The sequence below is a fragment of the Dendropsophus ebraccatus genome, chromosome 3, assembly GCF_027789765.1.
Source record: "Dendropsophus ebraccatus isolate aDenEbr1 chromosome 3, aDenEbr1.pat, whole genome shotgun sequence".
Classification (NCBI taxonomy): Eukaryota; Metazoa; Chordata; class Amphibia; order Anura; family Hylidae; genus Dendropsophus; species Dendropsophus ebraccatus.
The window spans coordinates 200,429,346-200,443,559 of NC_091456.1; the positions used below are offsets into that span (position 1 = coordinate 200,429,346).

General features: G+C 48.5%; 1 protein-coding gene across 1 annotated transcript; it reads left to right on the plus strand.

Moving 5' to 3' along the window:
- The first annotated feature begins 4,784 nt into the window (after nucleotides 1-4,784).
- On the plus strand, nucleotides 4,785-7,352 carry LOC138786695 (early activation antigen CD69-like). The gene is made up of 4 exons (XM_069963676.1): nucleotides 4,785-4,872; nucleotides 5,908-6,053; nucleotides 6,928-7,034; nucleotides 7,229-7,352. The coding sequence occupies exons 1-4, from the start codon at nucleotides 4,785-4,787 to the stop codon at nucleotides 7,350-7,352; spliced, it is 465 nt and encodes a 154-aa protein (XP_069819777.1).
- The last annotated feature ends 6,862 nt before the right edge of the window (nucleotides 7,353-14,214 follow it).

The following is a 14,214-nucleotide window of genomic DNA, read 5'->3' on the forward strand; positions in this document are numbered from 1 at the left end:
TCTAATCTCCTATCACACACAGTGTATCATCACTCCCATCCTCCTCCCTGACCCCAGGAGCTGACACTCTAATCTCCTATCACACACAGTGTATCATCACTCCCATCATCCTCCCTGACCCCAGGAGCTGACACTCTAATCTCCTATCACACACAGTGTATCATCACTCCCATCCTCCTCCCTGACCCCAGGAGCTGACACTCTAATCTCCTATCACACACAGTGTATCATCACTCCCATCATCCTCCCTGACCCCAGGAGCTGACACTCTAATCTCCTATCACACACAGTGTATCATCACTCCCATCCTCCTCCCTGACCCCAGGAGCTGACACTCTAATCTCCTATCACACACAGTGTATGAAGCTATATGAAGCTACCCCTCTCCATAGGTTGGAGTATAACAAGGGTCTGACCACTGGGGGGGGCCTCAATGATCTGAGGGGTCTGCCCATGTAACCTTACATTGTGTGAATACCCCTTTAAGTTACATCATCCTTCCTAGGACGCCTGTTTACAGAGAAAACTAATTGATGTAAATGGCCCCTAATACGACTCCTATGAAAACACTTTAAGGGTAGATGAAATATACGGCCACAGAAAAGGTGAAAAAAAGGGCAAAAAAAACCTGCCACTTTTTGAGAGTAAAATCAGGTATCAACAGATGGGACGGGGCCACAGTTAACCCTGAGGCTGCTGATAGAAAGAACAAATGGGCGTTGATAGGATTCATGGGGCCCCATATCAGAAAACTGCACAGGGCCCCATGAATCCTGTAGGTTCCTCTCCCCACTCACACACATACTTACCTGGCCCGGCGCAGTCCCCCAGTGTTCCCTCTGTCTCCCAGCTACTAGACACGTCACCCATGCACCGGGAGTTGGGACAGAGAGCGCCTCTTGTTGCTAGAGATACAATGCCGCCTCCGGCCACAAGAGGGACTGGCAGGGCGGGACGCCGATGGCTTTATGCTCTGTCAGCCAGAACGCTGCAGCATTTCACTGTGATGAAGAGCCAGATGCCAGTACGGACCAGCAGGCCCCCTTAGTGCACAGGCCCCGTAGCAGCAGCGTGGTCTGCCTTTATGGTAGCTAGGCCACTGAGAGGACGCCATACACCACATACTAAAGCCAGTGAACCCACCTCCTGACTACAGTGCATGGTGGCCTCCAGATGGGGTCATGTAGAATTTTTACCATCTGACCCTATAATTTTTTGGGTAAATGGCACCACAAGAGCTGTCTGTTGTGTTGGGGGAGTAGTGGGATCCTCCATCGAGGAGAGGAGCTGGTGGACAATGGAGGCTAAAGGTGAAGCCACAGGTGCGGAAACATGGGAAAAGGGGAGGACCCATGTTCTTGTAAGGAGGTGGTACTGGATGGCAGGTCTGTACCAAGTGGTCCATCAGCTGCCCCCATACCCTTAGTTAGATGTTAGAGGAGAAGAACCCGGGAGGGGAACAGCAGGGACGGGGGCAGGGGGGGGGCCTCTACCTACACAGTCTGTGACAGCTCCGCATCTCACATGCTGGACAAAGAGGTCTCCAAACTCCCGGGTGTAACTGGAATCTTATTTCTCTCCTTCAAGTGTCCTCTCTCCAGTGTCCTAATAACACCGAGCTAATAACTGAGAGACCACCGGGCTGTGTGACCACGGCGATGGGGGACAACGCCTCTCTGTCAGGTAAGAGGTGATAAGTGTCATCACCCATAGATATAAGTGGAGAATCACATGGGGACAATCCACAGGTCTACATGTATAGTCATCATACACATTGTATCTCCTTTATTATACTCCCCATCTGGTAGCTTGTTGGACATCCTGTGGGCCTCAGAACTGCAGCAATTCATTAGGGCATAGGTCCCACTAAGCGATGAGATCATTCAGCAGGAATATCGGCCCATGCGGACATAGATCTGGATCCATCTGACCAGCCATGTTTCTATATAGAGATCAGGATCCATCTGACTGGTCATGTTTCCCCACAGAGATCTGGATCCATCTGACCGGTCAGGTTTCCCCACAGAGATCTGGATCCATCTGACCGGCCATCTTTCCCCACAGAGATCTGGATCCATCTGACCGGTCAGGTTTCCCCACAGAGATCTGGATCCATCTGACCGGCCATGTTTCTCCACACAGATCTGGATCCATCTGACCGGCCATGTTTCCCCACAGAGATCTGGATCCATATGACCGGCCATGTTTCTATCTAGAGATCTAGATCCATCTGACCGGTCATGTTACCCCACAGAGATCTGAATAAACAAAGTGGAGGGACTGTGGTGAAAATGCTATAATACGTCTTATAGCATGTATTTATTAATATGTACATTAAACACAAACATGAAAGACAGGTTTTATACTTAGATGATTATAATCATCTAAGTATAAAACCTGTCTTTCATGTTTGTGTTTAATGTACATATTAATAAATACATGCTATAAGACGTATTATAGCATTTTCACCACAGTCCCTCCACTTTGTTTATTTATTCTTAAAAAGCCTAGGACTGTGGGAACTCTCTACCTAAGTTTAATCATTAGGTTCCCCGACCCAACTGCTAAGCCCCCACAGAGATCTGGATCCATATGACCTGCCTTGTTTCCCCACAGAGATCTGGATCCATCTGACCGGCCATGTCTCTCCTCAGAGATCTGGATCCATCTGACCGGCCATGTTACTCTATAGAGATCTGCATCCATATGACCTGCCTTGTTTCCCCACAGAGATCTGGATCCATCTGACCGGCCATGTTTCTATATAGAGATCTGGATCCATATGACCTGCCTTGTTTCCCCACAGAGATCTGGATCCATCTGACCGGCCATGTTTCTATATAGAGATCGGGATCCATCTGACCGGCCATGTTTCCCTATAGAGATCTGGATCCATATGACCGGCCATGTTTCTATATAGACATCTGGATCCATCTGACCGGTCATGTTTCCCCACAGAGATATGGATCCATCTGACCGGCCATGTTTCTCCACAGAGATCTGGATCCATCTGACCGGCCATGTTTCTATATAGAGATCTGGATCCATCTGACCGGTCATGTTTCCCTACACAGATCTGGATCCATCTGACCGGCCATGTTTCTCCACAGAGATCTGGATCCATCTTACTGGCCATATTTCTATATAGAGATCTGTATCCATCTGACTGGCCATGTTTCTCTATAGAGATCTGGATCCATCTGATCGGTCATGTTTCTCTATAGAGATCTGGATCCATCTGACCGGCCATGTTTCTCTATAGAGATCTGGGTCCATCTGGCCGTGTGCCATGTACTCAACATAAAGCTTGACACCCCTTCTGGATACCATTTATAGCACATTAGTCAATTAGAGCTGGGAAATGGAATCCAATGGTGCCCAACTGGTTTCATCTCACCAACTTCATCAGTTATCAGAAGACTACACATTCATCATATGTAAATACATACATCATCATAGAGATCTGGATCCATCTGACCGGTCATGTTTCCCCACAGAGATCTGGATCCATCTGATCGGCCATGTTTCCCCACAGAGATCTGGATCCATCTGACCGGTCATGTTTCTCCACAGAGATCTAGATCCATCTGACCGGCCATGTTTCTCCACAGAGATCTGGATCAATATGACCGGCCATGTTTCTATATCGAGATCTGGATCCATCTGACCGGTCATGTTTCCCCACAGAGATCTGGATCCATCTGACCAGCCATGTTTCTCCACAGAGATCTGGATCCATCTGACCGGACATGTTTCTATATAGAGATCTGGATCCATCTGACCGGTCAGGTTTACTCACAGAGATCTGGATCCATCTGACCGGCCATGTTTCCCCACAGAGATCTGGATCCATCTGACCGGCCATGTTTCTCCACAGAGATTTAGATCCATCTGACCGGTCATGTTTCCCCACAGAGATCTGGATCCATCTGACCGGCCATGTTTCCCCACAGAGATCTGGATCCATCTGACCGGTCATGTTTCCCCACAGAGATCTGGATCCATCTGACCGTCCATGTTTCTCCACAGAGATCTGGATCCATATGACCGGCCATGTTTCTATATAGAGATCTGGATCCATCTGACCGGTCATGTTACCCCACAGAGATCTAGATCCATCTGACCGACCATGTTTCCCCAGAGAGATCTTGATCCATATGACCGGCCATGTTTCTATATAGAGATCTGGATCCATCTGACTGGTCATGTTTCCCCACAGAGATCTGGATCCATCTGACTGGTCCGGTTTCCCCACAGAGATCTAGATCCATCTGACTGGCCATGTTTCCCCACAGAGATCTGGATCCATCTGACCGGCCATGTTTCTATATAGAGATCTGGATCCATATGACCGGCCATGTTTCTATATAGAGATCTGGATCCATCTGACCGGTCATGTTTCCCCACAGAGATCTGAATCCATCTGACCGGTCAGGTTTCCCCAAAGAGATCTGGATCCATCTGACCGGCCATGTTTCCCCACAGAGATCTGGATCCATATGACCAGCCATGTTTCTATATAGAGATCTGGATCCATCTGACCGGTCATGTTTCCCCACAGAGATCTGGATCCATCTGACCGGCTATGTTTCTCCACAGAGATCTGGATCCATATGACTGGCCATGTTTCTATATAGAGATCTGGATCCATCTGATCGGTCATGTTTCCCCACAGAGATCTGGATCCATCTGGCCATGTACCATGTACTCAACATAAAGCTTGACACCTCTTCTGGATACCATTTATAGCACAGTAGTCAAGTAGAGCTGGGAAATGGAATCTAATGGTGCCCAACTGGTTTCATCTCACCAACTTCATCAGTTATCAGAAGACTACACATTCATCATATGTAAATACATACATCACCATAAGTATGTGTGATGAGAATGAATTTTAGGGAGGTCCATCAATCACCATAACCCATGCAAATATTATTTACAGAATTCCACTACTATACCGTTCCTACACGTTTCCCCCAGTGCAGCCAGACTCATCAGGGAACTTTTTGTGGGGTAAATTAGATATATTCACCTCCAAAATGATATCTGATAGAGACAGAAGAAACGCATGAAAGTATAATTACTGAAGTGTAATGGGGCCTGTGTCCTGGTGACAGTAACCCCGGGGCATGGATATGTTATACCGCCACACTAAACTAATCAAGCACTGACCGCCCCTCAGCAAATACCAGCTACTGTACAATGGAGCCTAGAGACACACCGCAACTAGCAAGATAGTGACAACCTGTGTAAGACCTCTACCACACGGCAGGCTCACAGAATGGGAGATAGTATAGTCATAAAGGATGGAGAACAGTCAGTGCCGCTATTTAGTGATATCACAGCAAAGCACAGAAGAGTAGTCCCATATAGATGTTACTGTAGTCAGTGCCGCTATATAGTGATCTCATGGCTAAGAGACACCCAGCACAGAAGAGACACCCAGCACAGAAGAGACACCCAGCACAGAAGAGTAGTCCCATATAGATGTTACTGTAGTCAGTGCCGCTATATAGTGATCTCATGGCTAAGAGACACCCAGCACAGAAGAGACACCCAGCACAGAAGAGACACCCAGCACAGAAGAGACACCCAGCACAGAAGAGACACCCAGCACAGAAGAGTAGTCCCATATAGATGTAACTGTAGTCAGTGCCGCTATATAGTGATCTCATGGCTAAGAGACACCCAGCACAGAAGAGACACCCAGCACAGAAGAGACACCCAGCACAGAAGAGACACCCAGCACAGAAGAGACACCCAGCACAGAAGAGTAGTCCCATATAGATGTAACTGTAGTCAGTGACGCTAGGCGGACTATCCTCCAACCATGTTACATAATCTTTCTTAGAGGCCACACTGGTCGCCATTGAGAACAATGACAACTCTCCGGTTATATTCTTCCAGGCGTCTGCTCGGAGGGATGGCTCCTACTCAACCGCAGGTGTTACTTCTTCTCCAAGCAAAAGGCATCCCAGGTGGAGAGTGACCAGACGTGTAGATCTCTGAGGGGGAAGCTGGCCGCCATCAAACCCACGCGGATCATTCTGATGGTGAGGACGTCTGGGGTGTAACATGGTGTGAGCACCAGAAGACATGGCTGCTCTTATACATGCAGTGCAGATCACCGGCCATATTGTGTATATAGAGGATATGGAGGTCTATGGGCCCCTCAGCTGCTGGGCCATATTGGTTATATAAAGGCTAGAGGATTTTTAGCTGCTGGACTACATTGTTTATATGGAGTGTATTGGGGAGAATGGATTCCTCAGCTGTGGGGCCATATTGTTTATAGGGGGGACATGGGGGTCTATAGGTTCTTCAGCTGTTGGGGCATACTGTTTATAGGGGAAACATGGGAGTCTATGGGTTCTGTAGCCATGGGGCCATATTGTTTATAGGGGGAACATGGGGGTCTATAGGTTCTTCAGCTGTTGGGGCATACTGTTTATAGGGGAAACATGGGAGTCTATGGGTTCTGTAGCTATGGGGCCATATTGTTTATAGAGGGTACAAAGGGTCTATGGTTCTTCAACCATGGGGCCATATTGTTTATAGGGAGTACATAGGGTCTATGATTCTTCAGCCATGGGGCCATATTGTTTATAGGGAGTACATAGGGTCTATGGTTCTTCAGCCATGGGGCCATATTGTTTATAGGAGGTGCATGGGGGTCTATAGTTTCTTCAGCCATGGGGCCATATTGTGTACAGAAGGTATATGGAGTCGGTGGGATCCTCAGCCATGGGGCCATATTGTTTATAGAAGGTGCATGGGGGGTCTATGGTTCTTCAGCTGTGGGGGGCATATTGTATATAGGGGGTATATGAGGTCTTAAGCTGGTGGGCCATATTATGTCCAGTGAAGAGGAGTCCATAAGTCCACATCTCCCGTCCTGATATACCTGACTCTTGGTTGTATTTCTAGGGTTATGTTCGAAGCCTTGGAGTGGAATATTGGGTCGGACTAAAGAAAGAAAATCGAGACCGATACCAGCAAAACCTATGGTACTGGTCAGACAACGCTATCGAGGAGTAAGTTACTCTATTACAGGAAATCAGACACCTGTCTTATTACAGATACGAGGAACACCCCCTGTGGGATCACCTGGAATCACCTGATCTCTGAGGGTCTGACTGATGATCTGTGGGGTACCACGAGGGGGGACCTGATGATCCTATGATCTATCTGCTCCCCCATCCTCATTCCTTTGTCTCTTATTTTGTAGGAACATCATCGATGATGGCTCCAATTCATGTGCGAAAATCGGCCAAACCCTATCTACAGAATCCTGCTCTGCTGAACTGCTCTGGATCTGCGAAAAGGAAGCCGAGGTGTCACATACCCAGTGATGGGGCCCTGTGTACCAGGAAGAGCCGGGGACCGGAGTCACATGACCATAGGACTAACAGGGGCGCAGAGGGCATCTGCGTTATTTTGAGGCTAAAATATCAGACGTCATTTAGCAGCCTGGCCTCCCCGTAGTGCAATGGCTGGTGTTTGCACATGATACTAGTTTGGTTACTAATTGCCCTTTGGATGCGGATTAATTGAAAAGTTTATTGAATTTAATAGTAAAAACAGAGAAAGAACGGTGACAAACGAAAAACTGTGCGTGAACTACTAATAAAAAAGGTCCGCTGTTTGCAAAAGACGCCCGAAAATAATGATCATGTTCATTATTTTGACGTCCGCGGCAAAAACATCCGTTATTCAATACACTGTGTGCATTGGACTGCATGTATTGGACTGCATGTATTGCCATTGCAATCAGTTAAATTGCGGCAAAACGGCCGTTTTTTTTAAATATAAAAATCATTTCTTTTAATTAATTTTGACGTTGTGTGAACATAGCCTTAGCCATAGTTTACACGAAACGATAATTGGCCGATCGTACGATTAACGATGTCAGAGTAACGTTTTTTTTTTTCATAGCGATCAGCGTTTAGACGGTACGATATATCGTACGGAAAATTCGCTTTGCAATCGTTTCACGATCCCTTAAGCCTATCTCACACATTGCTTAAATCGTCAAACGACTGTTTACACGGAACGATCTGCGAATTTTTTGTGAACGACGATTTGAAAACATGTTGAAAGATCAAAATGAACGATTTCTCGCTCGTCGTTTGATCGCTCGCTGCGTTTACAAGTACGATTATCGTTCAAATTCGATCATTATCGCGCAAATTCGTACGATAATCGTTACGTGTTAAAGCACCTTAACACTGACGTCTAAACATTATTCACCTATAATGTCTCAAACCAGAGGAGAATCCTGGGAGATTTTAGCTCTGACCCTACATGACACCATCACACAAGACCATCACATAAGACCATCTCGTAAGACTGTCTCAAAGGACCATCAAATAAGACCATCACCTAAGACCATCTCATAAGACCATCACATAAGTCCATCACATAAGACCACCACATACAGTAAGTCCATCATATAAGTCGATCACATAAGACCATCTCATAAGACCATCACATAAGTCCATCACACAAGACCATCACATAAGACCATCACATAAGACCATCACATAAGACCATCACATAAGTCCATCACATAAGTCCATCACATAAGACCATCACATACAGTAAGTCCATCATATAAGTCCATCACATAAGACCATCTCATAAGACCATCACATAAGTCCATCACATAAGACCATCACATAAGACCATCACATAAGACCATCTCGTAAGACTGTCTCAAAGGACCATCAAATAAGACCATCACCTAAGACCATCTCATAAGACCATCACATAAGTCCATCACATAAGACCACCACATACAGTAAGTCCATCATATAAGTCCATCACATAAGACCACCCCATACAGTAAGTCCATCATATAAGTCCATCACATAAGACCATCACATAAGACCATCACATAAGACCATCACATAAGACCATCACATAAGTCCATCACCTAAGACCACATAAGCCCATCACATACAGTAAGTCCATCACATATGTCCATCACCTAAGACCACATAAGTCTATCACATACAGTAAGACCATCACATAAGTCCATCACCTAAGACCATCACATAAGTCCATCACATAAGACCACCACATACAGTAAGTCCATCATATAAGTCCATCACATAAGACCACCCCATACAGTAAGTCCATCATATAAGTCCATCACATAAGACCATCACATAAGACCATCACATAAGACCATCACATAAGACCATCACATAAGTCCATCACCTAAGACCACATAAGCCCATCACATACAGTAAGTCCATCACATATGTCCATCACCTAAGACCACATAAGTCTATCACATACAGTAAGACCATCACATAAGTCCATCACCTAAGACCATCACATAAGTCCATCACCTAAGACCATCTCATAAGTCCATCACATAAGACCGTCTCATAAGACCATCACATGTGACATCACATAAGACCATCACATAAGACCGTCTCATAAGACCATCACATAAGACCATCACATAAGACCGTCTCATAAGACCATCACATGTGACATCACATAAGACCATCACATAAGACCATCACATAAGTCCATCACCTAAGACCATCACATGTGACATCACATAAGACCATCACATAAGACCGTCTCATAAGACCATCACATGTGACATCACATAAGACCACCACATAAGACGGTCTCATAAGACCATCACGTGACATCACATAAGACCATCACATGTGACATCACATAAGACCACCTCATAAGACCATCACATGTGACATCACATAAGACCACCTCATAAGACCATCACACAAGATGTATCGGTGTAAACCTCTGAAGCATTTCCAATAGTAAATGTTACTTATATAATATAAGGGGTTCAGAAGACAATAAACTGTGTAATAAACATGGGGAGTTCTTGTGGTAACCTGGGGGAAGGGGGGCGGGGGGTGTTATCTGGGGGTGAGGTGTTATGTACCCCTGAGGCACTTGTTATGGTGGCCGGGAGTGCTATGTGCCCACCCTTGGATGTACGGACGCACGGCCGTTAGTAGGTTTAGTGTAGTGCAGGTAATCACAGAGTGCAGCAGGAAGAGCGTTTATTGTAAAATATCTTCTTAAAGTGACAGTACACAATAAAGAGTCTCTTGTTTCAATAAGATGCAGATCATGGAAGAAATACTCTGCAGACTGAGATCCCTTGAGCTGGGGACCTGAGAATAATACTTTGGTAATCTTGAGACAATAGATTTGAATAATCACAGCTTCTCACTGGCGGAATACACTTCAAATAAATCACAGCTTCTCACTGGCGGAATACACTTCAAATAAATCACAGCTTCTCACTGGCGGAATACACTTCAAATAAATCACAGCTTCTCACTGGCGGAATACACTTCAAATAAATCACAGCTTCTCACTGGCGGAATAGGAAAAGTCTCTATATGTTTTAGGTTACTTTAGACTTGAGGTAGTAGCGGTGGAGTGACAGCAGGTTCGGAGGGGGCCCTACAGGTGTGCCAAAACTAGCAGTGGCACAGCTGCTTTTGGACACTGCATTCTGATCCTTCTCGGAGGGGAGTGTATGATAGCCTCGGTTTGTTTCCAGGGCCGGGTGGTCGGTAGACATTGTGCCACTTGGAGGTTTCAGGGGGAACAGATACAGATGTATCATACTCCGAAAGAAGAAAGGACGAGGGAAATGGAGATGTACTGGGGTCAAGGAGCAGCTGACTCATAACAGTAGACCGCCACCACCTGGTGTGAGGGGGGGGGGTACAGACCTGATGTGATTGGGGGGGGCGGTACAGACCTGATGTTAGGGGGGGGGCGGTACAGACCTGATGTGATTGGGGGGGGCGGTACAGACCTGATGTTAGGGGGGGGGCGGTACAGACCTGATGTTAGGGGGGGGGGCGGTACAGACCTGATGTGAGGGGGGGGGGGGGCGGTACAGACCTGATGTGAGGGGGGGGGGCGGTACAGACCTGATGTGAGGGGGGGGGGCAGTACAGACCTGATGTGAGGGGGGGGGGGGCGGTACAGACCTGATGTGAGGGGGGCCGGTACAGACCTGATGTGAGGGGGGGGGGGGTACAGACCTGATGTGAGGAGGGGGGGCCGGTACAGACCTGATGTGAGGGGGGGGGGTACAGACCTGATGTGAGGGGGGGGGCGGTACAGACCTGATGTGAGGGGGGGCCGGTACAGACCTGATGTGAGGGGGGGGGGGGCGGTACAGACCTGATGTGAGGGGGGGGGGGGCGGTACAGACCTGATGTGAGGGGGGGGGGGGGCGGTACAGACCGGATGTGAGGGGGGCCGATACAGACCTGATGTGAGGGGGGGGCAGTACAGACCTGATGTGAGGGGGGGGGGGGGCCGGTACAGACCTGATGTGAGGGGGGCCGATACAGACCTGATGTGAGGGGGGGGGGTACAGACCTGATGTGAGGGGGGCCGGTACAGACCTGATGTGAGGGGGGGGGGGTACAGACCTGATGTGAGGAGGGGGGGCCGGTACAGACCTGATGTGAGGGGGGGGGGTACAGACCTGATGTGAGGGGGGGGGGGCGGTACAGACCTGATGTGAGGGGGGGGGGGGCGGTACAGACCTGATGTGAGGGGGGGGGGCCGGTACAGACCTGATGTGAGGGGGGGCCGGTACAGACCTGATGTGAGGGGGGCCGATACAGACCTGATGTGCTGGGGGGGGGGGGGGGGGCGGTACAGACCTGATGTGAGGGGGGGGCGGTACAGACCTGGGATTTTAGGTTGGTACCAGGGGTTTATTAGCTCAGCCACAGATGTTAGTGTCGTGACGCCAGTCCTAGTCCAGCACACAGGTGAGATGTTGGTACCTGCTTTTGTTGTATGGCTGGGTGTGTTCACCAAATGGTCAGTGACCTGCCGGGTTGTGATGGGTCCTTGGGCTCTTGTTACAGTAGTTCTGAGTGACAACTGACCCTCCCGGACTGACGGTACCGCCACCCACTGAAGGGGGAAAAATGACCCAAGGTGTGCAATTGTGTGTATGGTTGCTGGTGCAGATTGAAGATAACCCGGCAGTATAAAAATAGAACAGATCTACTGTAAGACTCCTCAATATAACAGTACACAGGTATATAAATCTTGTATACTAGAGTGCTTGACCTTTGTGCTTGGAGGAGGTGCTTTAAGGGAAGTAAAAGAGGTAGTTGTATCAGTGCTTAAACAGTAGAACGTAGAGGAAAGGAGTTTGCCAGAGGAGCCCTAACCCAGTGTAGCAATGTACTCTGATGGAACCTGGAGATATCTTCCATAGTGAAGTGATACTTGTGTATAGACTTTGGTCTGACCACTTTCTGCCCCCTGGTATCACAGAACCTGTCCCAGTAGGGTAGTACAAGCCCCAGCCGTGGTTTTGGGTGTAGCTAGGTGTCTGAGGTTTTCCAGTTACTTGCACTGCACGATAGGATACTTAGGCCTTCAGCACTGGCTGCTTTGTCCTATTATTGCTAGTTTCTCTCTTATCAGGAGTCTGTCCTGAACTTTGTAGACGTGTTCGTGGCCTGAGTCAGGGTGTTCCTTGGTGACTACTCTCCCTGTTGTGTGCTTAGCACTGCCTAGTAGAAATAGTAGCAGTGGTAAAAGAACTGTGTGTATCTAACGGCATCTGTTAACTTTAGTGACTAGACTCAACTGACTGAACTCAGGGGGGCCGTACTGACCACATGTGGGGGGGGGGGTACAAACCTGGTGTGAGGGGGGGGAGGTACTGACCTGATGTGAGGGAGGGGGGCTGTACTGACCTAATGTGAGGGGGGGAGGTACTGACCTGATGTGAGGGGGGGGAGGTACTGACCTGATGTGAGGGGGGGGGAGGTACTGTCCTGATGTGAGGGGGGGAGAGGTACTGACCTGATGTGAGGGGGGGGGAGGTACTGTCCTGATGTGAGGGGGGGGGGGCGGTACAGACCTGATGTGAGGGGGGGGCGGTACAGACCTGGGATTTTAGGTTGGTACCAGGGGTTTATTAGCTCAGCCACAGATGTTAGTGTCGTGACGCCAGTCCTAGTCCAGCACACAGGTGAGATGTTGGTACCTGCTTTTGTTGTATGGCTGGGTGTGTTCACCAAATGGTCAGTGACCTGCCGGGTTGTGATGGGTCCTTGGGCTCTTGTTACAGTAGTTCTGAGTGACAACTGACCCTCCCGGACTGACGGTACCGCCACCCACTGAAGGGGGAAAAATGACCCAAGGTGTGCAATTGTGTGTATGGTTGCTGGTGCAGATTGAAGATAACCCGGCAGTATAAAAATAGAACAGATCTACTGTAAGACTCCTCAATATAACAGTACACAGGTATATAAATCTTGTATACTAGAGTGCTTGACCTTTGTGCTTGGAGGAGGTGCTTTAAGGGAAGTAAAAGAGGTAGTTGTATCAGTGCTTAAACAGTAGAACGTAGAGGAAAGGAGTTTGCCAGAGGAGCCCTAACCCAGTGTAGCAATGTACTCTGATGGAACCTGGAGATATCTTCCATAGTGAAGTGATACTTGTGTATAGACTTTGGTCTGACCACTTTCTGCCCCCTGGTATCACAGAACCTGTCCCAGTAGGGTAGTACAAGCCCCAGCCGTGGTTTTGGGTGTAGCTAGGTGTCTGAGGTTTTCCAGTTACTTGCACTGCACGATAGGATACTTAGGCCTTCAGCACTGGCTGCTTTGTCCTATTATTGCTAGTTTCTCTCTTATCAGGAGTCTGTCCTGAACTTTGTAGACGTGTTCGTGGCCTGAGTCAGGGTGTTCCTTGGTGACTACTCTCCCTGTTGTGTGCTTAGCACTGCCTAGTAGAAATAGTAGCAGTGGTAAAAGAACTGTGTGTATCTAACGGCATCTGTTAACTTTAGTGACTAGACTCAACTGACTGAACTCAGGGGGGCCGTACTGACCACATGTGGGGGGGGGGGGTACAAACCTGGTGTGAGGGGGGGGGAGGTACTGACCTGATGTGAGGGAGGGGGGCTGTACTGACCTGATGTGAGGGGGGGAGGTACTGACCTGATGTGAGGGGGGGGAGGTACTGACCTGATGTGAGGGGGGGGGGGAGGTACTGTCCTGATGTGAGGGGGGGGGAGGTACTGACCTGATGTGAGGGGGGGGGAGGTACTGTCCTGATGTGAAGGGGGGGGGAGGTACTGACCTGATGTGAGGGGGGAGGTACTGTCCTGATGTGAGGGGGGGGGAGGTACTGACCTGATGTGAGGGGGGGGGAGGTACT

Bases quoted from the DNA above. Each gene is read 5' to 3' on its own strand.
- LOC138786695 (XM_069963676.1), top strand. From the start codon at position 4,785: ATGGTGCCCAACTGGTTTCATCTCACCAACTTCATCAGTTATCAGAAG. The intron at 4,873-5,907 runs GTATGTGTGATG...ATATTCTTCCAG, and splicing joins AAATACATACATCACCATAA to GCGTCTGCTCGGAGGGATGG. The intron at 7,035-7,228 runs GTAAGTTACTCT...CTTATTTTGTAG, and splicing joins TCAGACAACGCTATCGAGGA to GAACATCATCGATGATGGCT.